This window comes from Rattus norvegicus, chromosome 3 (assembly GCF_036323735.1).
Source record: "Rattus norvegicus strain BN/NHsdMcwi chromosome 3, GRCr8, whole genome shotgun sequence".
In the NCBI taxonomy this organism is placed as follows: domain Eukaryota; kingdom Metazoa; phylum Chordata; class Mammalia; order Rodentia; family Muridae; genus Rattus; species Rattus norvegicus.
The window spans coordinates 99,588,334-99,615,463 of record NC_086021.1 but is presented as its reverse complement, the minus strand read 5'-3'; the positions used below and the strand labels follow the sequence as shown (position 1 = coordinate 99,615,463).

General features: G+C 53.8%; 1 protein-coding gene across 6 annotated transcripts; it reads right to left on the bottom strand.

The window, feature by feature from the left end:
- Position 1: 1 nt before the first annotated feature.
- Tp53i11 (tumor protein p53 inducible protein 11) lies at positions 2–15,251 on the bottom strand. 6 transcript variants are annotated; one of them, XM_006234571.5, is made up of 8 exons: positions 15,023–15,251; positions 5,488–5,642; positions 4,761–4,900; positions 4,207–4,265; positions 3,956–4,004; positions 3,515–3,611; positions 2,356–2,457; positions 2–1,993 (listed from the first exon to the last, which is right to left on the bottom strand). In XM_006234571.5, the coding sequence occupies exons 2-8, from the start codon at positions 5,498–5,500 to the stop codon at positions 1,860–1,862; spliced, it is 594 nt and encodes a 197-aa protein (XP_006234633.1). In that variant the 5' UTR covers positions 5,501–5,642; positions 15,023–15,251; the 3' UTR covers positions 2–1,859.
- Positions 15,252–27,130: the final 11,879 nt, after the last annotated feature.

The following is a 27,130-nucleotide window of genomic DNA, read 5'->3' as shown; positions in this document are numbered from 1 at the left end:
ATCGTTTCTCATTGTTTTGTTTTTTTTTTTTCTGTGACTGTTTCTTACAAAAAGAAAAGGGAACAAGGAATAAATAGTGACCATGACAGAGGCAGTCTTGGGGGCCAGGCAGAAGCACAAGAGGAGCTGTGACGGGGGGCAGTCAGGGCACCCTGAGCTCAGAGCCAGGGTGGGGCTCCTGTCTCCATTGCTGCCTCCTTCCAAGCTTAGTGTGTCCCGGAGGCCACAGGTGTCTGTATGCCAGCCTCAGTCTGGTCTTGAGCCCACCCCACCTAAAAGTATCACTGCAGTTTAACCATGGAGATCTGGTCACCACTCCCAGGCAGGCCCTGCCACCTCCTCGTGCTGAGGGGAAGCCTGGCAGATGTCCCTGCAGGCTGTGTATGGCTGGCATCTTCAATTCCTACGACTCTCTCTCTTGGGACTATATCTGCATTCGTAGAGGATTCAAGAGGATAAATCCTCTGAGAACAGTCAACCAATGTCACCCGCTCTACAGCAGCTGCCACTGTACTAAGAGCTGGCAGTGGCTGGACCTGTGCTCTGAGTCAAGAGTTGGGAACTGAGGGACTGGCGCAAAGCCAGTGACAGGAGGCAGATATACATAATGGGCCCTTCCTGAACGCGCAGGGGCTCGCCACTCTGCCAGACCTTGGTTACAGAAGCAGCCTAGGACACTGCTGAGCATGTCTTCCACTGAAACTTCCCTGAGTCCCCTCCACTAGGCACAGGCCATTGTCATGGGGCACTTGGCAGCAGGAACAACTGAGCCCTGGGAGGCTGTGAGCCCAGGTGCCCTAGAGAAAGGTTCCTCAGGCATAGAGGACCACCCCCTTGCAGAAGGGAGAGGCCTCGGGCCAAATCTCTTAGTGTGCTTGCTGCTGAAGGGTGGGAAGGCACTGGGAGCTAGGACTAAGGGGAGGGGCCACACAGGCTGGTGGCACCGGGGACGTATCTTCAGCTCTAGAGGCCCACTCTTGGGATGTGGAGGGATGGCAGATCCACTCCTGTCTCTTTCCATTGTAGGATTTGAGGGGCTGTAGGCTTTACCCCGTAAGCCTTAGGGCAGCCTCTGGAGGGGGCACCGAGCCAGGTGTAGCCATGCAGGCCTTGGAGACCATGCCAAAGAAATGCCCTCACTTTGCTTCTCCTCAGAATTCCTCATGCACTAGGAGCCTATGGACAGGCAGGGGCCAGGAACTGTCAGGCCTGTGGTATATTAGCTAACCCTGGCATGTTGGGAAGGGACTGGGGCTCTGGGGTGCAGGCAGGCAGCCAGCCAGCCAGCCGGAGAATCAGAACAACCTACAGCAGGCCAAAGAGAGGGTCAGATGTTCAGGACGGGGGGTGGGGAACTTGGCTCAAGGGAGGCAGTCAATCCCCTTGGCTAGATGACCTCAGTTGGGACTCTAGAATTACTGTGTGTGTGTGTGTGTGAGAGAGAGAGAGAGAGAGAGAGAGAGAGAGAGAGACTCACACATCCGGTTTCTGGATGGGGAGAGGCTGAGAGCTGCTTCTGGGGCTGATACAACCTCCTAGAAAGGATTTCCTGGCAGAGGAACTAACCTTGACTCAGCCCAGACCCCAAAACTCACTCTAGACTGTGCCCGTTAGAGTCTAGAGGCCAAGAAAGACAGGGCCAGGAGTTGTCCCTGTACGGGGGTGAGGGGTGGGATGCAGAGGCCGCAGCCTGACTGGTCACTCCTAGAATCCCAGGAGATCCAAGCTGATTCCAGGGAGTGCCTGGGAGGGAAGGAAGTGCGTACACCCTGCCTGCCTGCGGGCCTGCCTGGGACCCATGGTCAGTGAAGTCCCCAGCTGCTCTGGCCCAGGTCCAGGCCCAGGCAGGTCCCAGCCCGCTACACTTTCTTGGGTTTCCGGCCGACTTGGTAATAGTAGTAGATGCTGACAATAACAAAGAGGAGGCGGCTGGCCAGGAGCAGCAGGGTCCCCAGGGACATGAGGCCCGTCTCAGCAAGTGTGGCAGTGACCACTGTGAAGGAAGTCGGGGGAGCCAAAGGTCAGGAGCAGACACATGCTTAAGTCTCTCTCATCATGATGCTATGATGAATACCCTCCACCATCCCTGTGGGGGTGGAAGGGCTGGCTGACCTCCAGAAGCTTATCAGCCTAGGCCGGCCAACAGAATCTCTAGTCTGCTGCCCCCAAGTGGCAGGTGCCTCAAAGTGCACCACTTTGAGTGTAAGAGGATGGTGGGCTTGGAAGATACAAGGCTGCTACAGGAGGGAGCAGCCGGGCTGTGGATTCAGGACACTGGTCTATGTTGCAGGAGGAACCAGTGTTCTGCCCTCTTCCTGCTGCACCCTGCTAGCCTTCCCACCCTACGCCACTCACCCAAGGACTGCACCCCGAAGTAGCAGGCCTCAGTGAGCAGAGTCCAGCGGATGATGACCTTCTCGGCTGTGTAGAGTGCATTCCACATGATCAGGGAGATGCCTGTTGGGATCAAACACAGGTGTGCTCTGACCCCAGGCCCAGGAGTCTGAACCCACTTTTTCTGCAACACCCTTTTCAGATCATACGGTCCCTCTTCCAGTTCTCAGCTCCACAGATCCAGCTTCCCCTCTAGGCTGCTCACAATGCTTCTAAAGCCCTATCCAACACAGGCAGGGTGCTCATGTCCCCAGGGCTTGGTATCTTTACCCACACAATGGGGACAGAAAACTCGTGGCAAGGAAGGACTTACTCTACGTAATTCCCGTAATTCCCCTGGGAGACGGAGCAGGGCAGGCGTTGATTTTAGAGAAGAACAGCTATCGTGGCTAATCCCTCAGTGTCTGATCTCTGGACACCAGAGAAGTGGTGAAAGTGGGCTCATTTGACGACAGCCACCCTGACAGTCTATCTCCACAGCAAGTTTAGGACAGACTGTCCTGTAACTGGAGAAGCTGCGTGTGAAAGGCCCCGTGGCCTTCTGAAACTCAAGTGTGGGCGTCTTCCAGTGTGGCTACCAAAGGAAGCGGGTATGGGAAGAGAGGCTGGCTCCCCGGAAGTGCCCAGACCCCACACACACCTTGACTGACAGGCATAAATGCCACACTTTGCTCTGTACACAGTGGTGAGACATATGGTATTAAGGGAGCGAAATGATGTCACTTATGTTGAACTGTAATTTGGCTTCCTGTCACCTGTTGTGCCCTCAGATTAGAGAAGAAACCTAAAGTACCAATGCCTTGGAGGTAAAGATGGAGGGGAAGGGGAAGTCTGGAGGACACTGTGTTGAGTGTCTGGCCTCTGCTCTAGACCATGAGACCCTCCCTGGTAGGCAGGACCCGAGCTTCAGTCAACTCTGTATTCATTGCCAGGGGAGTGAACCAACTACATGCATTCTACCAATGGCCACAAGGTGGCAGCACAGTCACAGATGAAGGGTCTGGGTCCACCAGTCTGCTGGAGAAAGAAAGGACACTCTACCAGGATCCCCAGGAGTCCAGGTGTTGCCCTGAAGAGCTGAGCCTCCTCACTCTCCCACTGTTGGCCCGGAAATACTCACTAAGAAGGGCGCCACCATAGAGGCGGATGGGGGTCTTGCTCGTGACCTCAGCCCCATCAAAAACTGCATCGTAGAGCTGGTCAGGGAGGGCAAGGGCCTGTGGGCAGCAGAGGAGCACAGGGTCAGCTATGAGCTGAGACAAACACTAGGGACACAGGACTGCATCTGAGGCTGAGGTTCCCAGAGCCCAGAGCATGTGTACTGGTTGCCTTGGGGAACAACACAAGGCATCCTATAATGGGCAGGATGTCAGCCCGGGAGCTGGCAGAGACCCCGAAGGATGGGCCTCATAGAGACAGCAGCAGTTAGTGGTGACATGGAGGAGCAGCTGGGGGAAGGCAAAGGGCCACACCCAACCATCTCCCTCCCTCCCTTGGGTCTAAGTCTGAGGTACAAGCACAGGACCTACTTGCAGCCTGGGCTGGGACACACAGGACTCACCATGATGGCCACACTGGAGAACAGCATAGCAGAGAGAAACTGCCAGACCCTGGGGAGGTTCAGAGAGGACAGTTACAGACACACTCACCCTGACCCCCACTGTCAGCCCAGACCCAGGAGGTACCCTGGGCAACCCAGACAGCCAGGGCTATTTGAAGCATGTGGATGGAATGGAGAGCCAGGCCCAGTAATGTAGGGCCTTACACATACCTGGGACACACAAAGCTATCAAAGCAAGACCTGCTACTCACCTGAGCCCCAGAGGCTCCCGCACGGCAAACTTTATCTCGTTGCCCAAAACCTGGCTGATCTGTGGACACACAAGTCAGAGTCATCAGGGAAGACAATCTTCAGCATCCCACCCATCCAGTACCTGTGCACACCCGGGGCCCCTGGAGCATCCCTCATTGACACAGACGTCCCCCCTACCCAGTGCATGCTCAACAACTCCTGCCTCCCTTGGCACCCAGACAAGAGACTGAAAAGAGGCGGTTGGGAAAGAGAGCTCAGGGTCTGCCCACTATGGGATGGAAGCTTGGTTCTGTAGACCAAGAAATAGAACCTTAAGGAAGTTACTTAGCCCTTCGGAGTGAGTCTTGGCTTCCTCATTTGTACAGTGGGTCAATAACCACATGGCTAACCTGCAGGGCTATACATCAGTCTATGCCTGTACCCTAAGAAGCACTGTGTTCTTGCCCAAAAACTTCTGCCCCTAGACATAGCATTCTGCCGACTGACACTGCAGAGGGTCCTAGAAGCATAGGCAAGTCGTAGGCTCTTGGCTCCTCCTCCAAGCATGGCTCACCTTTGACCGGTGCACTTCCCCATCATCATCCTCCCCGCCCACGCCCAGGATCTTTCTGGTCTTCAGGCGGCTCACAAGATCTGTCTGGCTGTGCTTCTTCATGAGCGGAGGAGGCTGTTTGGCTGCCATTTTTTCTTCTGCTGAGGGACATGGGGAGACACTGGCCTCAGCCATTGTTCTTGCTGGACTTCCAGACCCCAGGTCCCAATGTAGGGTGAGAAGGATGTGGCCAGGCCCTACTCAGGGCCTAAGAGGAGATGGTGTTGCGGCTGCCTCAGTTTCCTCTCCTGTAAAATGGGTTGAGGAGGATGCTTCCAGCCTGGTCTCTGTGGACATGACACAGGCCAGGTGACTGGGTCAGACAAGGCCTTACAGTCAGCCTTGGAGCTGCATATGGGCTTTAGAAAAGGCTTTTGGACTAAGGTGGATCTCACTAACAAGATTTCTGAGTCATAGAGACAAAGGAGACTTCAGAGAGGTAAGGAGCCTGCCCAATCCCAGAGTGAGCCTCCTAAATCCTAGGCTACCTGCCCAGACAATCCCTACTGCCTGCTGGTCCTTCTATCTCCTAAACAGCGATCACTGCCTAGGACCTAGAGGAGGAGAGGGTTAGTCATGAGAGAAAGAGACATTAAGCCCAAAAAATGAGGCTTTAAAGTAGTGACCACACTGCCCAGGCCTAAACCACTCCCTGCCATCAGCATCCACAGCCTCTATGCCAGCCTACCTCCGCCCACCATGTTCCACAGCCCCGAAACATGCCACCCCTAGCAATTCCACAGGCCAGTCCTGGGCACGTACTGAAACAGGCAGTTAGCAGATGCTGAGATGGGCTCTGGAATCTGAGGTGAGCGTTCCTCTCCTGTGTTCAGTCCTCACAACCTAGGAGAGAAGACAGGGCATAGAGGGGAACAAAGTAAGGCTCTGGTTGACCGGAACAGGCAGCTCCGGTCTCTGCATCACACGGCCCTGGAGGATGGGACCAGCCCACAGGTGAGGAGAGCTCAGCCAGAATGTAGAGTCCCACTGATGATTAGAACAGCACCCCAGTCCCTACATGCCACACCCACCTGTTCACCTGGCCAGTACCAAGAGTCCTCTGTACCCCAGCATCTCATTTCCACCCCCAGGACCCCTTCCCCAGCAAACTCGTTCCAAGGCAGAGCTTAGAAGTTCCCTCCTTTCACCTGCTGCCCAGTGCCATGTCCCTGAGCAAATGTCTCCCAGCCCCAGGCAGTGTCCCCAGATTATCCAGGTTCTTTTCAAACCTCCAGAGACCATCCCAACAAATACAACAGCAGAAGGGCTCAGCCGGTGTGGATGCCCAGTGGGATAGGAGGTACATTAGAGGAGGTCCTGGGGTTTTGTTCAAAGTAACAACAAAATTGGGGCTGAAGGGTGAGCATCTTAAGACCTGGGCCCCAGGTCCTGACACACAGCCCTGCTCTTCAGGTGTGAAATGAGTGGCTATGTTTTCCTTCCTGGACCTAATGGGGGGGGGTGCTAGAATCAGGATGGGATGACAAAGGTCACCCATGCCTCATAGAGAGGTACTCAGCACCCCCAAGGGGAAGCAGGGATGTCCTTTCAGTCACACTGTTCCAAGATGGGCCCAAATCCCCAACCCAGGCCACCACTTTCTTCTGACCCCAGATAGACTGGACACCACACAAGGGTGCAGAGCTCAGCCTGGCCAACCCTCCTTGAAGGACAGAGATATCAGTCACCTGCCCACATCCTTCCCATGTCCCCTTTAACCCCCCATTTTAATCCACACAGAAATGACCACACAGTTAATTCATGTCACTACCACCACCAGGTCAGGGCACTGAGTTCACACGTCCAGACTGCAGTGTACTATCCCAGTTTCCAGCTTCCAGCAGTTAAGGCCTGAGCTCTGTCACTCTACTTCCGTCTAGATTTTCTCAAGTGTAGCATAAACAGAATCATAACGCATATGAACATTTGCCTGCCCAGAGTCTCCCACTCAACAGGATGCCTTTCCCAGCTTGTCTAGGCCTAGTGCTCCCTGTCTAGGTCCAGGGCTCCAGCTGTCTAGGCCCAGTGCTCCAGTTGTCTAGGCCCAGTGCTCCAGCTGTCTAGGCCCAGTGCTCCCTGTCTAGGCCCAGTGCTCCAGCTGTCTAGGCCCAGTGCTCCCTGTCTAGGCCCAGTGCTCCAGCTGTCTAGGCCTAGTGCTCCCTGTCTAGACCCAGTGCTCCCTGTCTAGGCCCAGTGCTCCCTGTCTAGGCCCAGTGCTCCAGTTGTCTAGGCCCAGTGCTCCAGCTGTCTAGGCCTAGTGCTCCCTGTCTAGGCCCAGTGCTCCAGCTGTCTAGGCCCAGTGCTCCCTGTCTAGGCCCAGTGCTCCAGCTGTCTAGGCCCAGTGCTCCAGCTGTCTAGGCCCAGTGTTCCAGCTGTGCATCCTGTGCAGACAGGGACATTCATTCAGTTGTTTCTACATGTGCTTTGTGTGGTTTGGGTGGGGCCACACTTGCAGGCTTCTGAGGTAAATAGCCCAGAGTGAGCCTGCTGAAGTATGTGGACAAAACAAACACCCAGGGCACCACACATGCTTTCCACGATACACACGCTCTTCCCACACTCTTGTCAGTGCTTACTGTGGGCCATTTCTATTTTAGCCCTACTCTTTGGGGCCCCTGAATTCTTAAACTTTCTCATGAAGCCAAATGTGACAAGCTGCTTGAGTCAATTCTGCTGTTCCCCTTGGGTGAGTCACCTAATCCGAGCCTCAGGTTCCAAATCTCTGAAATAGGGCTTTAGCTCCAACTTTCTAAGACATTAAGGTAAATATGGGATGCCGGGTCAGAGTACGAAGAGAGGCACCTGCACAGAAGACGGCCCATCCACTGAGTTCCTCTGTGAGTCGGGTATGGACAGTCAGATACCAGAGCTACGAGTGTCATCAGTGGTCAGAGCAAATTACTTCGTTTAGTGTTCTCATCAGGGATATGGAGACAGCACCCCACAGTCACACCCAACCCCACCCCCAGACCCACACCCAACCCTGCCCCAAGCTGGGCTAAGAAGAATCAAGACCCTGGACAGTTTCAGAAAGTGACTGCTGGGGCCTCAGCTGGAGGACTTCACTCTGCTGCCTGGACTTACATCTCCAGTGGTTTATGTGGGCCTCTAAGCCACCTGCTTAGCCTCTGGGCCTCAGTCTCCCCACTCATATGGGGAAGGAATGGGCTAACTCCCAACACACTGAGAAGCATGTTGTCTCTCTCAACTCTGTGGTCAGTGTCCTGTCTTAGACAATGTCCAGTGAAGATGGCAGTTATTAGACAGGATGCCACCGCCCTCCTGAGCACTTCCCCTACACTGGGTGGTGGCTTTTAACAGAGAGAACCAAAAGAATGATCTCATTCTCTTTCCCCACCACACAGGACCAAGACCCCAGACTTCAGTACCCAGTGCAAGGCTAGTTCCCTCCTTGTTGAGTTGGAAACAACCCAGCTAGGGGCAGTTTTCCTCTGCCTCGTGACTCACCCACCAGCACACACACACACACGCACGCACGCACGCACACACTATTTGCCATGAGTGTGCCATCAGGTCTTCTATCATTTTAACATAAGTGGAAGGGCACCTCCCCCCCACCTCCCCCCCACTCCATTCCTGTGAAGGCTGACAATGTGCTGGCTTTGAATCTTGGCTCTACCCACTTAGGGGCTGCAGGCTTTAGGAAAGCCACTAGGACATCCCTAGCCTCAGTTTCCCTCTGTAAAAAGGGGGAACAGGGGTGCAGAAGGGCCAGTGAATGTAGGCAGGTCCCTCCAGCCATGAGCCCTGACCTGTGCAGGGTCTGTTCTCCCTCCTACTGACCTTTCTTTCCTCACCCAGATGAGGAGAGTGGAAAAGACCCCTTCCACTCAGGCCTGCTTGATTTCCTGCAGGCTGCTCTGAGAGCCTCCACATCTCCACGGTGACTGTCGAAGGAGGAGGAGTGGCTCAACATCCATCCTCACGTTCACAACGGTGGAGATGAAATCGGTGCCCACAGGACCATGTCCTGCCTCCTTTCCCTGTCAGAGTCCTTGTGAACGTCCCCAGCAACCCTCACCCTTCTAAGAGTGACAGTCACTCTGAGCGCTGTCGGTGCGGGGAGGTCCTCCCTGTCTCCACAGGCCAGCTCCGCCCTGCACTCCTCCTCAGGGCTCCAGAGTCCATCCCTTGTGTCTAACAAACCTAGGTCTCCTCACTTTCCATCCTGCGTTCCAAAGGCTGACCCAACAGACAAGCAGGGGGGCTGCGCTCCTCAGAGCATCTGTCCTCATAGCCCAGGCCTCCCTAACTGTGGTCCACAGGGACAGCCAGAAGAGAGAAGAGGCAGGCTGTTGTTCCTACCACACCCTGAACAGGCAGGAACTTAAGGCCCACGGGGCAGGATCCGCCCTAAACTACATTCGAGCTATTGGCCCAGGTCAGAGAGGGATGTACACAGGGCTGACTTCCAACCTGGTCACTCTCTAAGAGGCAGGGCCTTTAATCCTGTAGTGTCATCTGAAGCTCCAGTATCATGGCTTAGATGATAATTCCTTCCTGGGGTGCTGCCAGCTCCAGGGGAGTGGGTGTCTAAACACAGGAAAAGGAGGGTATACAAGGCCAGAGGGTGAGAAACGCGCCACCCCACCCCACCCCCACCCCCACCCCCCTGCAACCCTCGTGCCCATATTTTTGGAGACAGAGTTTCCTTGAGTAGCCCTGACTATCCCGTAGACCAGGCTGGCCTTGAACTCGGAGATCTGCCTGCCTCTGCCTCTGCCTCCCCAGTCTGGGATTAAAGGCCTGTGCCACTACAACCAGCAGAGGAACACACTCTTAATGATCAGGAAAACTTGGGGGCCAAGTTCAACTCTCCACTTCTCTGTGACCTCAGGAATATTGTTTCCAACTCCTCACTTAAGAAACTAGACTGGGTCTACTCAGCAAGTTTGCGATACACCATGGAGTACAACGGAAGAATGGGGCTCCTGCTCTGTGCTCCACAAAGAACAGGAAAAAAAAAGTGTTAATAATGAACTCCTAGCCAGACTCATACCTGGGCAGCAGACCCGATGAGGCAGGGCCCCACACCTCCTGTGCTGATCCTGGAGGACTTCCCCATCCCTCCCAGGAAGCCTTGTTGCCATAGAAACCAATGGACTGCACAGCTGTCCCGAAAGGGATGCTGTGCCCAGGAGGGCTGGCTCAGGAAACCTGCTGGCCTGGGAGGGAGAGGGAAAGGAGGGACCCAGAACACCCACAGCCGTTCCAGTGACTTCCCCTGAGCAACAGCCACAACCCCTCAACCAGGGAGCCACTTCCTCCCCAGTGTGGGCACAGGTGCAGCAGCTGCAAATGCCCTTCTGCCCGTGAGGAAGGAGCTAGCTGCCCACGTGTCCTGCCTGAGCAGAGGACAGTAGTCCGCCCGGCAGCACGTCCAGCCTGGGAACCCCCTGAAGTCCACACTATTGCCTGTGATGGTAGCCATATTCCCATTCCCTTTTTTCAGACAGGAGCACTAAAGTTCAAGAGACTTACTGATTCAAGAGTCCCTACTTGGAGGGTGTGGCAGGGCTGGAATTCAAGTTCACTGTGAGCTGAGCTTGCACTGGATCTCAGGAAAGGCTGGGAGCTTGGGGGGAGGGGGAGGGGGAGGCTGGGGAAATGAATGTGTGTGCTTCTCTGTGCATGAGCTGGTTATGAGCTTGGAATGCCCCTCCCCTCAAGCATAACTGAACTTTAAACCATCTTCCAGAGCGCCCTCCCCTGAAAATCTTGGTGTGTCCCCAGGGTCTGAAGCCTCACCCTGACCCCCTGTCGGGCCTCTCTTGGGTTCTGGGCCTATGCTGTGGGCAGGACTCTGGGAACCAGTGCCACCCACGGGAGCCCATTGTTCTGTTATCTCTCTGTGTAGAATAGCCGGAAACAGGTCTGAACAGGACTGCATTCAAGTGAGGACAGCGATAGAGTTCAGAGTTTTGGGGGGCTCTGGGCCTCAGAGCCTGTATCCTCTGAGGCCTCTTCTAGGGAACCCCACTAATCTGGGACAAGATGGAGGTCTAGCAACTCTCTAGGAACCAAATGCTTGGGAGCTGTGACAACATGGCCCACATCTTGAAGTTGTCTCGGAGAACAGAGGGCGAAGATACAACATTCCCACCCTAGGCCTGCATAGACCTGCATTCCCAAACCTGGACTCAGGCAGACCTGCTGCCCAATGAAGGGCCACATTCCCTGCAAATGGGTGCCACGCCTGACCCACAAAGCCAAGGGTCATGGGACGCAGCCAGTAGGACTAACACATATAATGTCCCCTGTGTACGGGTCTCTTTGGAGACCATCCAGACACAAGCAAAGGGGAAATGGAGGAGATGAGGCATGCACAGGGCCTGCAGGCAGACAAGCAGAGCCTCGTCCTCAGAGAATGGAATTATTCTATAGCCTGGCTGTCACCTCTCTGCCACCTACCTCTCACCAGCTCGACTGTCACTACAATGCTGTGAAAGGTGCAAATGACAAAGGCCATGCTGTGAAAGCCCTTAGCATGGCAGCCGGGACCACAGACCCCCATAGTGACAAAGCTATGGGGTCCATGCCAGGTTCCTCGAACCTTCAAGATACTGACTCTGGGATCTGGAGTCATAGGGTTTACCCCGCCACTGGGAGGTCAGGGTGCCCCAAGTCACTGTGCTTCAAGAAAGACAGCTGAGGTCACAGGCATGGTGAGCTGGCTTGCTGCCAGGACAGTTTTCTGTGTGGGCGGTGAGTGTAGTCTCAAGGCCCCTCCCCGGGTCTGAGTAGGCAACCCTGACCCCGGCTATGTAAGCACATTGATTTGCATTTCAACGAGGCCCTGCCCAGCCTCTGCAGCACCTCTGGCCGCTCCCACTTCTTTGTGGAGATTTTCTCTTCTCATTTCTCCTCCTCTGTCTTTGGAAGGTGGCTGACTTCCAGAGGGATGGAGGAAAGCCCTGACCCTCAACACATATATCTTCAGAGCTTAGGGTACAAAAAAAAAAATAAACAATCGTAGCTGTGTGGGAGAGGGTGGGTGGGGCTCAGGTCTGGGAGCCACACCCCCCCGCAGGGAGTGGGGCTTGACTTCACCCAGAGGTCTGAGGCTGCTGCCCTGAGTAAGCCAACGCCAGCCTCTCAGAAGTCACTGACAAGGCCTTTCCTGTCCTTCTGTCACTTGCAAAAGGCAAGACGCAGCATGGAGAATTCCTGTCCTTTTCAACCCCGAGTGGGCCAGTCTCCCTGGGGCCTGGTGAGAGTCAGTGCCCTCAGGGGCAGCTGGTCCGGTCATCCATCAGCTTCTAGTTCCCACAGGGCCAGGACTCTCCTATGAATAAGACTGCAGCTCCCCTCCCCCCTGTTGTCATTCCTCCTCAGGCCTCTCCCTTGCTGCTCAACAAAACAGAAGGGGCATGCTGTGAAAGCCCTTAGCATGGCAGCAGGGACCAGACCCGCATAGTGACAAAGCTATGGGGTCCTTGAAGATGGGCTTCATGTTAACCCAGTGTCTCCAGACTAGATGGTCTGAAGCCCTGCTTCCCCCTGGGCAGGGATTACAGGCCAAAGCTGAGACTTCCCTCCTCATTCTCAGGCTCTGGCTGAGTGGTTAACAGGGCAAGTCACCTCAAAAGCTCCACGTTCACACCCTCTCTCCCCATCCCCAAGAACTTGCACAACAACTTGAATAGAAGTTGCCTGCGAACATGAAAAATGGTTTGTGTTTTGTAGCCAGTGTTCAACAGTGCTGCTGCTTAGATGGGTAGACTCAAACACCTGGCCTCAGTTTCCCCCTTTACTAAAGCAGTTTCAGAGCAGAACCCCTTCCAGGAACCCATGCCTACACAAACAGGGTGTTCCAAAGAGGGTGGTATCAGGAGGAAGTGGGGTGAGGCAGAATAAAGGTGACTCTGGGTCACAACCAGCACACTGACCCCAAGCAGGCACAGAGAAGCATGAGGGTCAGGGCACTCGGCCTGAGCAGCTGTCTTCCTGTCCCTAGCTACTGTGGCTGTGGGAGGGACACAGAAAGCCACTGCGGATGAGGCCTTCCCACCTGAATTCAGAACAAAATGGACACTCTGTGACTGCCCCTCCTTGCTGGGTGTCTGGGGGATGCTGGTTTAATATCTCTTAATATCATCTATGAGATGTGGGGTCCCCATCCTTCCTCACGAGTGCCTCCTATCTCTTCCCCACCCCACTCCACCGGAACAACATGGTGCTGCCTCAGACTCTTTGCACGGGCTCTTCTGCAGGACTCAAAAAGCAGCACTGATCACTCCTTAAAATGGCCTCAACACCCCAACACTCTACATGTTCTCCTGACTCCAGCTTTCTTTATGAGACAGGGTCTTCCTACATAGACCAGACTGGTCTGTAACTCAGACTCTTCCTGCCTCAGCCTTCAGGATACTGAGACAACTCCAAGGCACGGCACATGACCCAAATGACTTATTTATTATTAATTTGCCTCTTCTTGCTTAAGCCACAGTACTACCTAGAGCCTTGACAGCTTCCACAGGTGTGCAGGGACCTGTGGGACCCGTGCTGGCCAACTGCGACATCACTCTTTTATGGAGTACTCACAGACACTTGGGGCAGTAAGTGAGCACAGAGAAAAGCCAAGAATAATTCATGAAGACCCTGCCTCTAGCCAGGAGCCTCTGTCCTCTCTCTCCAGCAGATGGGGCTGTCACAAGTCCAGGCTGTGAGTTGGGATGAGAGGCACCCGTAAAGGTCCTGGACCCAGAAAGGTCAAAGTCAGGGACATCAAGTGGAGGCAGCCAGACTTGAGTCTTGAAGAAGAAAAGCTAAGGCAGAGAGCACTTAGGACAGAGGGGACTCTAGGTGAGGGCGCTGTTTGTACGAAGGCGACAACAGAAACCTGAAAAATATTCTGACTTCCCAACGATCCTACAGGATTTTTTTTTTTTTTTGCCTTGGACTGAGCCAGAGGCTGCCACTAAGGGGCAGGTGGTGTTCCTCCGGATTCTTCCAGGAACCCACCACAGTCCCCACGGCGGCAGGTGGCGGCCTTTCTCCAGGAGCCTCCACACGGGAGACACAACTGTGTAGGTGTTCCCGCAAGCCAGGGACGTCTATACTCCCACCAGGCCCCCATCCAGAAAGTTTGTTTAAAAGAAACGAAACAGGAAGTCCGTGCTGGGGGACTTTAAGGAGGCCTTGGTCATGTGTTTTGGGTCAAAGTGGGAGTGGGTCCTGGGCCTATCCCTGCTCCTCCACCTCACAGGCGGGAGGAGAAGCCCGCTCCATCCGGGATGCAAGAAGGCGGCGAGAGGGGAGCTGAAGCGAGCGGCCGGCCTCGAGGTGCCCCGAGGATGGTACGCGGAGTATTTTCTGCGCACTCTATGGGACCCCAATCCATCCTGCGCCAGGCAATGGCGCCACCCCTCACAGCTGACCGCGCGGTTTGGATGAGAGAGTTTCCCGGGTCCACCTGCAATACCCTCCGGACACCACCACCCCCGACTGGGGTCAGGCCCAACCACTTTTCCGCGCGCTCCTCTCCAGCAGGGACTCTGGAGTGTCACCGGCTTTGCCCCTTCCCCCTCTGATCTATCCTCATCTCCGTGCCGAGGACACTCCCCTACTTTGTGAGGCGGGAGTCGGCGACTCCTTCAGCCCGGGGCACCCACACAAAAGGTCTGGCCAGACTAGTAGACAGCAGGAACCCCTCCACCTTCTCCGCCCGCGTCCCCGTGGGGGCGAGGACCCGGAAACTCCCAAGTTTACACCGCGCAATCCTCGGGCTAAGAAACAAAGGCGGGAGGGGGGGCGGTGGCGACAAAGGGGGAGGGGACCGAGAACCAAGCGCGGAAGACAGAGACCCTGCGATAAAAGAAACTGCTTTACTCTCCGCTCTCTCTAGCTCCGAATCAAAGAGATAAAGCCCGGAGGAGGCCAAAGGCAAAAATAAACGGCCCCGGGGGAAGGAGGTGGCGGAGAAGAGAGCTGGGGGAGAGAGGGAAACCAAGTCAGTGCAAGGGGACAAACAAAAAAGGACGGAGGACAGTGCCACGAGGAGCTCAGCGGGGGTTCCGGGCGCCCGCCGACCCGCAGGTGCCAAGCTGTCCGGGCGCCCGGCTGTCGCTCGCAAGGTGCTCGCTGCCCCGGGCGGTTCCTAAGGCCCCCCGGCGTCCCCGGGCTGCGCTGCGCAGGCAGCGGCCGGCGCGGTGGCAGCGGCGGAGAAGTGTGAGGCTAGTGGCTGCCGGCAGTCGACTTACGGGGTGCTGCGCTCGCGGTGCTGGCGTGCCCAGCGGACGCTCCGGCCCGGGGAGTCTCACATCGCGGCGCCGCGCTGGGCAAGCAGGGCAGGGCAGGGCAGGGCAAGCTGGACTCAAGTCGCTGCCGGGCTCGCCCGAGTCTGGCGGCCCGCACTGGTCCCTCCTCTAGTGCCACGCACAAGCCAATGGCGCGCCGTCCCCTCCCACGCGCTGGGCTGCCTCGCCCCCGAGGTGGCCGGGGCGGGCACAGAGGGGTTGGGGGGGACGGACCCAGAGCTGCAACGGAGGGCCTACCGGGAGCCGCCTGCGGAGGGCGCACCCACGCTTGGCTAGGGGATCCCCGGGCAGGGACATCCTGCCGCTGCGCCACCCAGGACTTTGTCGGAAGTTCTGAAGACAGCGCCCCTTTCCTCCCGGACTGCAAACATACCCCTATGGATTTCTAAAACACCCATTCAAAGGCCTAGGCCGGTGTCTAAGATGGAAGGAAGGGAACCAGCTTTAGTCCGTAGCCGCCCCCACCCCCACCCCCGTGTAAAACAACACGGTTAACGGCAATCGTCACCGTTTACTAAAAACACTTTCAAGAATAAAATCTTAGGGTTCTCAACAGTCTAAGAGAATATATAGGACTAGTCCCAGTTCACAAAACTTTGAGTCATTCATACTTAGCCTAGAGCTGAAGATATTGGAAAATCTGTCACCTAGGCCACCCTTATCTCTCCAGTTTGGTGTAAATTCCAAATGACAAGAACTCTCACCCACTGAGACTTTCTACCTCAGTCAGTCGCTGTATCATGTGCTTCACGTGGCAGGGTTGGGTCAATCTGTGGCTTTAGAGTATTTTGTTGGTGGAATCAAACAGCCCATGCCAAGAGAGAGTACCAGGTGAGTCTTGAGGGGTCCTGAATGGTCTTCAGGAGTCTCTCAAACTAAAAAGACAGCACCTACAACCCCCATCCCATGTCTGGCTCTGGACTCCTTGGGAAACCCTTTATAGCAGTTGATTGCCCAGGGCCCTGCTTCCTGCTGAGAGCAACCTCTGGATCTTGCCTTCTGGCCTGATGGGAGATAATCTCAGCAGACTTGGAAGGAGGGTGGGGATGGAGAGAAGCAAGACTGAAGGTTAAGAACTGGGGCAGAGACAGAGAGTGGCTGCCGCTTACCCTGACCCAACTAAGTGTGCCTCTGGCTCCTGAGTTAAGCTTTGCTTTTCTGCTCCAGGCTACAGAACAAGAATACCCGGATTCAAATCCTGGCTCTGTCTTTTAGCTTAGCCCTATGTAAGTTACCTAACCTCTCCAAGCCTTGCCTCCTAACCTACAAAGGGGTGTGAATTTATAACATGAAGTGCCCTGTGGCTGTTGCTAGGATTTCCAGTTAGAGCAGCAAGCCATGTTAACCAAGCCTGACCATGTGTGAGGGACCAACCTACCAGGCAGGCTTCATGGCCCTTGAAATGCAAGAAGTAAACAGAACAGTGCCTGGTGCATAGCAAGCCAGCTCTCAGTGGCTGTTAGCCTCCTGATTACCAAGGCAACTAAACTCCCTTCCCACAGTGCCACCCGCTTTTGCTGAACACCTGGCTAGTGATGACCAGTTAATGAATGAATCACTCAGACAGTCACGTCTGGATCAGGCCTGCCTCGAGGTGTGTGGAGTGAAGTGCACATCCAAGCCTCCTGTCCTTGACCGAGAGCTTCATCGAGGCCTGGTTCAGTCTCGCCTCTGGACAGAGATGGGATAACAGATTCATTGTTGCACTACGGTCATACAGGGCTCCTGGCTGTGTCAGTGGAACTTAGAGACACCTCCCAGTGTTTCCCCAGAAGCAAGACCTGAGGGTAGTGACTCAAGCTTCTTCAAAGAAGAGGCTGTATTAGAAGTAGTGATCTCACTGTCATTAGCAGCACGCAAGTGGAGCCAAGCAGGGTCACCAGTGGCAGGACTTATACTTTCAATGGTGCTCCGTGTAGACCGCGCCTATAAGCTCTGTGTATCTGTGTGCTGGGGTTTCTATCAGGAGGTGAGAACCCCACAATGCTTTGCCAAGAAAGTATAGCTATCCAGATGGGCCCTGTGTGCTGGAAAAGTGCTGAGTCCTGGGGCCTTGGAGTTGACAGAAGGGCATCCCTGTTCTCAGAGGACTCCCACCCTGTTGGGAGGACAGATATGTATCCATGATCTCAAGCAGAAGGGAAACTGCTCACAGTCACAGCTGATAGGCTGGGAGACTGAGAGAACACAGAGCTCAGAGGGTATCTGGGCCAGCACCGCCAAGTACAGACCCCTCTGGTATACCTCTCCAGCTCTCTCTGGCTTCTGTTTGCAGGCCGCTCACTACAGCTGAGGAGCCTCTTCCTAACTGGAAAAATACTGTTGAGGGACAAGAGACTATCCATCCACCTCAACATCCACTTTGCCTAGTGTGCCCGCCTCTGTGCATACACTTCTCCAAAACTACGCACATTTGTTTAAGAACATTCTTAAGACCACCACTTAGCCTTTGGTGTTTCTTCAACCAATAAATGGAGACAGCATGGGGTGTCCTTCCCAGAGGTTCCTGGCAGTGTACGGGAAAAATGTGTGCCCGAGTCCTTTGTTCAAACACGTTTCTGAGTTATCTCATCTTTTCTTTGGCTGCAGGCAAGCTTACCTGGTCAGGCACACAGTAACATGAAGCAACACGTATGTTTAGCCTGCATAGACTCTAATGGTAATTGCCTCTCCAAACCCCCCGTCCTGGTAGCCCTCTGTTGCATCTGGGAGGGAAATGGACATGCAGCCATCACTGCTCCTTGGAGCTTGTGAGAAGCCAGTGAGGTGACTGATTTAAAAGGTTTGCCAAGTGGAAACTCAGATTCCTCTTGTTCCTGTAGAAGCTCGACTCCGAATGTGCTAAAATGTTCTACTGAAAGCCTTAGGATAGGACAGGAGTAGGGAGCAGCCCACCAGTGAGGGTCACTCCCACGGAGACCCTGCAGCTGCTGTTTCATCTGTCCTGTCCTGGGCTCCCTCCAAAAGAAAGGCAGCACCTCCGTGCCCTAGAGGGAGGGAGTATGGGAAAGTGTGTGATAACTGTGCCAGCGCTGGGTGTGAATGATGGGGGAGGGGCATGCAACTCACTTCTGGACTGTGGTCCCTGAGGGAAAATATGCTTTCATGAGCAGGGCATGGTGACACATGTGTGCCTGTGATCCCAGCACTCCAGAAACAGAGTCAGGAGGATCAACAGTTCAAGGACATCCTCAACTATCTAAGGAGTTCAAGACCAACCTGGGCTGTATTATATAAGACAGGAACTCAAAGCGAAACAAAAAGTCAGAAGCAGGCAGGGGAGGTGGCTTAGTGGGTAAAGAGCTTGCTGTACAACCCTAAGGACTTGAGTTGGATCCCCAGATCCTACTTAAAAGCGGGAGGAAAGAACTGACTTTACAAAGCTGTTCTCTGACCCCAGTGTGTGTGCCACGGTGTGGCTCTCCTCATCATTATCCACAACAGTATAGCAATAAGTGATGATAATTTAAAAAGAAGATGTGTACAGTTAGAGCAGGGTTAGCAGGGAGTGAAGAGGGCTAATAGAAGCTTTTAGCACTGGACATGATCTTTGGAACAGGGTCCATGCAGAAAGGTCTCAGCGATGGCACCTCTCTGGACATGTTAGAGGAGGACAGGGCTGTCTGAGTTCAGTCATAGTTCAGCTTGGGAATACTGGATAGGCATAGGCTTAAATCCTGGCTACGGGGCCATGGGACAGAAGTACTATTTCTCTGAGCCTCTGTTTCCTTCTCTGTAAAATAGAGTCAAGGACTGGCTGGATTTCTTTGGAGTGCCAGAAACTTTAGTCATGACAGTGCCCTATGTCATATGCCTTTAGCCTGGAGCTGTACACAGAAAGCTGCCACCGCTGCCACTGGCAGAAGCAGGGTAAAGGTGCTTCTGACACTGTAAAGAGTGGGTCTGAGGTGACAACTGATGAACCAGGGTGACTTATGGCTGCCACCTGGGTAACTTTGAGGCCCAAGCAGAAGAGGAAGTTGAGCTGATTGCTTTCCTGTCTCCTCTCACTGTCCTGACCCTTCTTTCTGAGTCTGTCTCACCAAGACCTTTGGGGAAGCCTGAGGCTGAACACAGCTTTGGTGGTCTGAAGGAGGAGGGGAAGATCAGGAACTCCCAGGCTGTCCTTCCCTCCCTCCCTCTCCCATGCTGCCTGCTCCTCCTCTTCTCCTCCAGTCTGTAAACTAGCCATCCCCAACTCACACCCCCATGGCTGCCCTCCCTGGCTGACTCATCTCCACTGTGACACTTGCCTATGGATGCTGTGGGAACAAGAAATGTCACACAGTTCCTTACCTGGAAGAAGCCATGGGAGTGAGGTGCGTGATGACAGTGGAACTCAGGTCTCTCAGAGAAAGAATGGTGGGCAGTTTGGGAAGCCAACCTTTGCTAGTCAGATGACAGGACTGACTCAGAAGATCCTTCCTGGACCAAGTGAGGTGCAAAGCCCTGGTCCTCCCTAACTATCTCAGTGGTCTTTGACAAGTCTCTTAGCCTCTCTGAGTCCATTCATCTGTCAAACAGTAAGAGAAGCTGAGGCGATGTCCAGGGTCCTGAGAGACTGAGGAAGCTGCTTGAGTCCTTAACTCAGGGCCTGACTCACAGCAAGTTCTCCATAAGATAGGCATTGATTTCACGATGAATGAGCTACCGACTGCAGGCCTAGCGGCAGGGGGTGCACACTGCTACCAGCAAGAAAGACATTCTCCACCAGGTTGGGGTAGGGTAGGGACCTGGTATTCTAAGTTCGGGTCAGAACCTCAGGCTAGCTAGAGGCTCTCCGAGTGCTGACCCTGGTCTGAAAAGAATTGCTATGGGTACAAAGGCAGAGGGTAGCAGATTCTTGATTTTCAGCTTGGTAACTCCCCAGACGCCTTCACAACAGTCGCTCTGGGCTGAGGGCCGTGTCCTGGCCCCTGAGCCTTCATCTTGCACTATAACGAGCTTTTTAACTGCCTCCTGCTCAAAGGATGCTGGGATCTAGCAGACTTTATATTCTCTCAAAGGACATTCTGACCTGACCCCACACTAGAAGCTTTCCTGGTCTCAATAAGTCTTACGAGGTTGGCCTCGTTATTCACCCATTTTATAGATAAGGAAACTAAGGTTCAATGAGTCATACATTAGACTGATCAGGATGCAACCCTGGCAGTCTAGCTCGAAGTGGCTCTGGTTCTGTTGCTGACCAGAGCCGAGACTATCATGCCTCCCATAGACAGTGTTCCTTAGGGTCACAACCTCTCTTTCAAACTGTCACCCGTGCTTACCAAATGAAAGTCACACATTATCCCAGAAAAACGTCTGGGATAACTTTTTCAAAATGTGCGTGTATGTCTGTGCACACATGTGTGCACACGTATGTAGAACATGAACACAACTTCAAGTGTCATTCTCAAGAGTGCTGCACACATTTGAGACTGGGTCTCTAAAACTGATCATTTAGGCTGCTCAGTGAGCCTCAGACACACAGTGTCTCCGCCTCTCCACCGCTGAGATTACACGTACAAGTCACCACACCAGGGTTTGTTCTAGGGCTCTCTTTCCCAGGCCCTGAATTTATGACTGTAAATGGATCTACCAAGCTGAGGTTCTCAGAGCACATTGGGAGAGAATCTTAAAAATGTGTGCACCCACCCCAAACAAAAGAGTAGAAAGCTGGGGTGGGCAGGGGTTCCCAGGGCAGTAGCCTTGCCACAAGCCTCCAAGGGATTCCACAGACTGCACTGAACAGACTTGGTGGGGTGGGGAGGCGCCTACATTAGCTCATTAAAATAGTTTCTTTTCTAAGCAAGATGCAAACTAGTAATCCCAGCTCGGGAGGCTGAGCTAGAAAGGTGCTGAGTTTGAGGTTAGCCTGAGCAAGAGCTGGTCTCAAACAAAACAGATAAGCAAAACACTCTGAACAATCGAAGGCCTGGGGTGAGGGTGGGGGTAACTGTGTGGTACAGCATTTGCTTAGCATGCAAACAGAGAAGAGGAAAGGAGAAAACAGAGGGGAGAGGAGGGAAGGAGGGGGAGGAATGGGGAAGGGGAAGAAGATCGGGAGGAGGCAGAGGGAAAGTGGGAGGAGGGGAGGAAAGAAGGCCAGGGAGAGGCAGAGGACTAGGGAAGTGTTGTGAAGACCAGAAAGAGGGGAAGGAAAGGAGGGAAGGACTGGGAAGAAGGAAGACAGACTGGAATGGCAGGAGGAAGCAGAGGGGTCTAGTCCGGGAGGGGGTACTTAAACACATAGGTGCTCAGGTGCTTTTCTGCCGTTTTACAGGTAAGGCCAAGGCCAGATATCATGCATCATGGAAAGGGTAGCAAAGCGGCTGGAGCCCACACCGGTGGGTTCTGGATCACTGTTTGCGTTCTTAGCACCCACCTGCTAGGCAGGTGGGTGGGGAAGGGAAGAGCGCTGGAGAGAAGCTTGGAGGGAGAATCATTCTCCTCCTGCGTGGAGGATGCCGTGGGTGTCACTCTCTCCCAACGCTGCAGCCCCAATCATCCCGCAGCTCGCTCGCCCGCCTGCGTTCTGGGCGATCGGTTTATTAATACTCGGCGCTGCCGAGGCGGATCGCAGCAACAAAGGCGTCTCTCCGGCGGCGCCCAGCGTCCTTATGTAACTGCTGGGAGCTGCGCAGCCCTGAGCGGCCTGCCTCACCCCTGGCTGGGCCATCTACAGGAGCACCTGTGAGGCTGCTCACCCCATGCTCCTCCCTCTGTAAGGCTAGGCACAGCCTCCACCCCCACCCCCACCCCCAGAAAGGACCTGGTGGATAATCTCCACTCCCAAGGGACCCCTAGGACAAAACAGGCACTCCCTTCCCTCAGCCTTCAGCTCACCAGCCACCCACCCCCCTCCATCACAGTGAGGGGGGGGAAGCCCAGTATTATATGAGGTTTCAGGATACAGATCTTATGAGTACATCTCACAGTCAGCAACCTCTGGGAGGTGGCCCATCACTTAGATGGAAAACCGGGGTCTGTGTTGGCTTTATACCCAAAAAAGTTGCATCCTTAAATCTGTGGGTGGCAAAGCTGACGTTCTCCCCACCCACAGATCCTGTAGATCTCCGACCAACACAGATCTTAATTGCCCCTGCGTCTTCAGAGGACAGTGTCATACGGCCCCTTCTGACCTTTGCTCGGCCTGGGTTCCCAACAGCAGCCTCACCCAGAGAGGTGCCTCCTGCCAAGAATTGGAAGGGCCTCTTCCAGATCTGAGCACACCTGGCCATAGCAGCTGCCACAGCGAATCGAATCACCGAATCCTCTGTCACCTGTCTGTCCTCCTAAGTCCACAGTCACTGCGATGGTGGCTCTTTTGGCCCCCAGACACAGCAGCACTGGATAACTTTGGATCCAACCCTCAGAGAGGCTTAAGGCTTGCTGAGAGTCTCAGCCCCTCAGACTGCCAACTCTTAGCTGTGTAGCCTTGGCTGTGAGGCCCCAGGAGGCCCCAGTCTTCTGGCAAAACAGTGTCATGATTCTGGGATTCTTTGAGACCTCACTACCATGCCAAACATCACTATGATGGGTGACTTTTGGAGGTCCGCACATGAGCCTGTGGAGAGGACTGCTGATAGAGACAGAACCCTGGTCTCTCTCTCTCCCTTCACAGAATTATTTATATAATTCAGTGATAGATCATGAAGGGCACATAGTAGTAGATGATCAGTTGGCTTGGCAACATTGCTTGGACCTTTCTTCCCCTCTCCTATGCTCCAGCACCAGGGCATTGTGGGAGTTTCTCTGCCTGGCTGGAGAAGGGATGCAGGAGAGCTGGCAGAGGCAACGATCTGGTTTCTGGGTATAAATAAGTTACGGCTTTATAGCTCTATGTGAAGGGCATGGTGTGTGCCAACCAGCCCAGCAGGCGTGTGAACTGTACCCTCCCTGGGGTAATCAATGGCTAACGTGCTTTTAACCCCAGCCTGCGCACAGTCCTGTGATCCCTGAACCTCAGGTCCAGTGGTGGGCAGGGCACCTACATTCACAGAGACAGAAGAGAGTATGGGAGCCAATTTTTCTCCCCAGATCCTGAAAAGCAACGTGGTGCTCCCATATCTGAGCCTGTTGGCTCAGCTTCTTGTTTCTTGATAGGTAAAGCAGATAGGTAAATGTGCCTTACCCTCCTGACAGTAAGATTTTTGTCTTACCCCCATTCCCACTGGAGTAACCCTTGCAATGTTTTCTACCCCTCTCTAAGTGGCCACTCCTGTTTCCTCTTCCCCAGGCTACTGTCAATGCTATTGTATGCCCAGCTCTAAGCACTGCTTCTGACCAGCCCAACAGAGCCTAGGCAAAGCAGATCAGAGACTGGGAGATACAGCCTCCCTTCTCACCTGTCCCTGTGGGCACTGTGACCCTGTGGGCTCTGTTCCCTGCACCCCTCCTGGACAACAACAGGAAACTCACCTTCCTGCCTGTTGCATCCAGTGACTGTGTTTCCACCCCAGGCCCTTTGCATATGCCCTTTCCTTAGTGGCAAATGCTCTTCCTAAGCCTGCCTTTGCTCCTGTTCCTCCCTCTCTGGCAGGACATCTCGGCAGATCACTTTAGACCTCCATTGCTTTATCCTATCCAGTCCTTATCACACGTTTTTCTCTCTGTTCTGCCTCATACCCCATATTCTTAGCTCTTATTCTCCTCATGTTATATAAACAGAGAGAAAGAGAATGGGTAATTACCAGTAATAAATGGCAGCGTGGAGCAGGGCCACAGGCTGTTACTCTTGAAGCAGATGGAGCTGTTCAGTGCACAGCCTGTACAGCAGTACATTGTGGCCGCAGGGTCCAGGCCATCACAGTTCTGCCATTTTGCCTGGTAAGATCTGTGGTAGACTTTAGATGGTGCCACGTAAAACAAATGAAGGAATAAATGCACACCATATGTGCGTGCACATGCATGCACGCATACAGACACACACATACAGTGTGTGTGTGTGTGTGTGTGTGTGTGTGTGCGTGTGAGAGAGAGAGACCCATCACAGACCCTTCTACTGCGGTGGAGGAGAGACAGCAGAGCAGATGTTATTGCCGGGACCCCTCTGTGCCTCCCTCTGTCCCCATGTTTGCTGTCCTCCGCTCATCTCCACCTTTAATTAGCATTCCTTGTTCATGTTCTTTTCATGACAGGGTGGATATTATTTTCTCTGAAAAGCCTTCCTGACCCCTGACCCTGTAGCCAAGCGCCACCCCCCCACCCCACCCCCACCCCCAACACCTCAAACTGGCAGCTACTCCCAAGAGGCAGAAACTAGATTTGACAGCTGTGTTCTAAGTGCCCAGGGCACTCAGGGCTCTATGGCCAGGACAATAAGTTTCTTTGTTTTGTCTCTTTTCTACTTTTCCTTTTCTTTTTGGCAACCTCATGTAACCTAGGCTCACCTATAATGAACTCAAACTTCTGATCCTCCTGCTTCCACCTCCCCAGTGCTAGAATTACGTGTAAGTCTGACTCTGCCCAGTTTAGGAGGTGCTGGGGGGTGGAACCCCAGGCACACATAACGAGCAAACATTCTACCAACTCAGCTACATTCCCAGATGAGATGCTTCTTCTTGCTTAACCCGGTGCCAGGCACACGGGAACCACTGGAAAGGGATGTGGACTCGGCTGCCCTCCTATCTCTCAACAGGCCTATCAGAACTCCAGAAAGAGCGGGGAGCCAATGGCAACCTCTGACCCCGCCCACACACACCTGCTGTCGGGCCTGTCCCTCCTCCCGCCCTCTCTGGGTGGCTTCCCAGATGGTGAGAAATCGGGCAGCCTGGGCCTCTCTCTGCCTGTAGACCTCTTCTCACCCCACAGCATTTTCTTTGTCTTCCTTTTGTTTCTTCCCTCAAGCTGAGTCCCCTCCCCCTGCCTGGTGAATGCGAACAGAAAAGAAAATAAAAAGGCCACCTAGCTACATCAACAGTGAGAAATCACCCATTTAAGGAGTAATTGCTGCTGCGGTGTTGTCCAAGCCTGAGTCACCACAGGCAATCAAGCTGTGGCCTGGAGCCTAGGCCTCCGGGCTGAGTTCAGTGCTGAAACCCAGGACATCATTGTTCCCATAGGCACAATGGAGGGGATGGTTTCAGCCCCCAGAGACTGCCTCTGGAGGCTGGAACTCAAGAGTGACAGTAGGACACAGCTGTGTCATCAGGCTGTCAATGGGGCCCTGCCTTTCCTGCCAGAGGGGATTGAGAAACTCAGTGCCAAGAGCCTCCATTTGGGAGGCCTTAGGGCAGGTGTCTAGAGATGGTTGGGTCCGCATGTGGGAGCCATAGAAAGTGCTACAGTGCTCCTTTAGGGACTAGACCACGGTTCTAGTCCCCACATTTCCTTTATAGATTGTAAAACTGAGGTTCTAAAGGGTGGTGGGGATTGACCAAAGTCTCCCATACAGTTCCAGGCATCCCAGATGGACCTCTTACCTGGACTCCAGTGGCCAACTGCTCTTGGGCTCGCAAGCCTCATGAATCTCCAGCCAGCGTCTCTGTGCTAAGCACCTTCTGAAGGGCATTCATTGCTTTGCTGCTTTCCTTCCTCAGAGTCAAGGCAGACATGCAGTGTAGGCCTTGTGTCACTTCCTCAGGTACACACGTAAGGCCCTTGGGTTACAGTAGCCCCTCCAGACTTCCCTATTTTCCCATTTTCTAAGTAAGATCTTTGGTAAATTGTGGAGGACTTCCTAGCCTTCCAGAGGGGATGATTCAATTAAGGAAGGGGGGTGCGGGGGAGTGAGGGCTGGAAGAAACCTGTGATGTCTTTTCAGGGAAGCTGGGTTGTCAAGGAGACAAGAGGGCAGCCTTCCTGGCCCAGAGGGTGCTCCAGCTGCCCACCTGCCCAGATCCTATGCTGAGGGGGGATTTTGGAGACACCAGGAAGAACAAGATGAGAAATTGTGTCCTAGACGCAGGCCCACTAATAAAATGGGAGAGACATTTCAAACAGTTTCACTTTTTTCTTCTAAGAACTGCTTTTAGAGTGCCTGTGGTGCGGTGGGATTTCCTTACAGTTAATTTGGAGTTTCTGTATTTTTATTTAGGATTCACTGGGGATGAGGGAGATAGCATAATCTTTTCAGGACTTGGGGCCTTTCAAGGGAGCTGTGTAGAGGAGAGCAGTGTTTCAGGGGATCCCTCCTCTCCCCTGAGGACATGAGTGTCCAGAAGTCATTAACTAAGGAGCCACCAGCTCTGCAAGAACAGACCTAGTGAAATTTGTTTTGGAAAGCTGCCTGCCTTTGGGAGGGGTGTGTGTGTCTCCGTTTCTTCCTGGGTTAAGTGGGGATCACAGTTATTCCCATGCCCCCAGTCACAGACCTCTGACTGTTACCCAGGCTGGAAATAAACAGAAACAGCCAGAGGGCAGTATTCGGGAGACCTTCATGAACCCTTGTGAGTCTATTAAAAACACAGCTGGGAATGTGGCTCAGTTGGTAGAGTGCTCTCATAGCATGCACGGGGGGCCTGGGTTTGATCCCCAGCACCACTTAAACTGGGCATGATGCCCCTCCCCCACGCAGTCCCAGATTAGAGTGGAGAGAGGAGCAGCACGAACAGATATTAAAGGTCACCATCAGCTATTGTAGCTTGAGGTCAGAGCTAAACATCCTGTCTTAATCAATCACTCAGTCAACTGGGCCTAGTGCATCCCTGTAGTCTCGGTACAGGGGATAAAAAGAGGGCTGTGGACACAGCTCAGTAACAGAGCACTTGTCCAGAGCGTTTAAGGTCCTGGATTCCACACAGGCTGTCCAGACCTCCCAGGAACATTCTCACCCTAGGGGTCACCTAAGACTGTTGGAGAACACAGATATTCATGCTATGATTCGTAACAGTAGAAAAGCACAGATATTCACATTATGATTCATAACAGTTATGAAGTAGAAATGAAAATAATTTTATGGCTGGGGAGGGAGTCATCACAACATGACGAACAATGTTAAAGGAACATCAGGAAGGTTGAGAACCACTGCCCTTAGAGTATAATTTATGAGGCCTGGACTAGGGGACTAGTGTTACCTCAGAGAATCCAGGACCAGCAGGAGAAGGCAGCATTAGGATTTGGCATGGGTGT

Excerpts from the sequence above, each read along its gene's own strand:
- Tp53i11 (XM_006234569.5), bottom strand. The coding sequence starts at position 4,934 with ATGGCTGAGGCCAGTGTCTCCCCATGTCCCTCAGCAGAAGAAAAAATG. Across the intron at positions 4,266-4,760 it reads GGGAAGTGCACCGGTCAAAG|ATCAGCCAGGTTTTGGGCAA; the intron begins GTGAGCCATGCT and ends GTGTGTCCACAG. Across the intron at positions 3,612-3,955 it reads TCTCCAGTGTGGCCATCATG|GCCCTTGCCCTCCCTGACCA; the intron begins GTGAGTCCTGTG and ends TGCTGCCCACAG.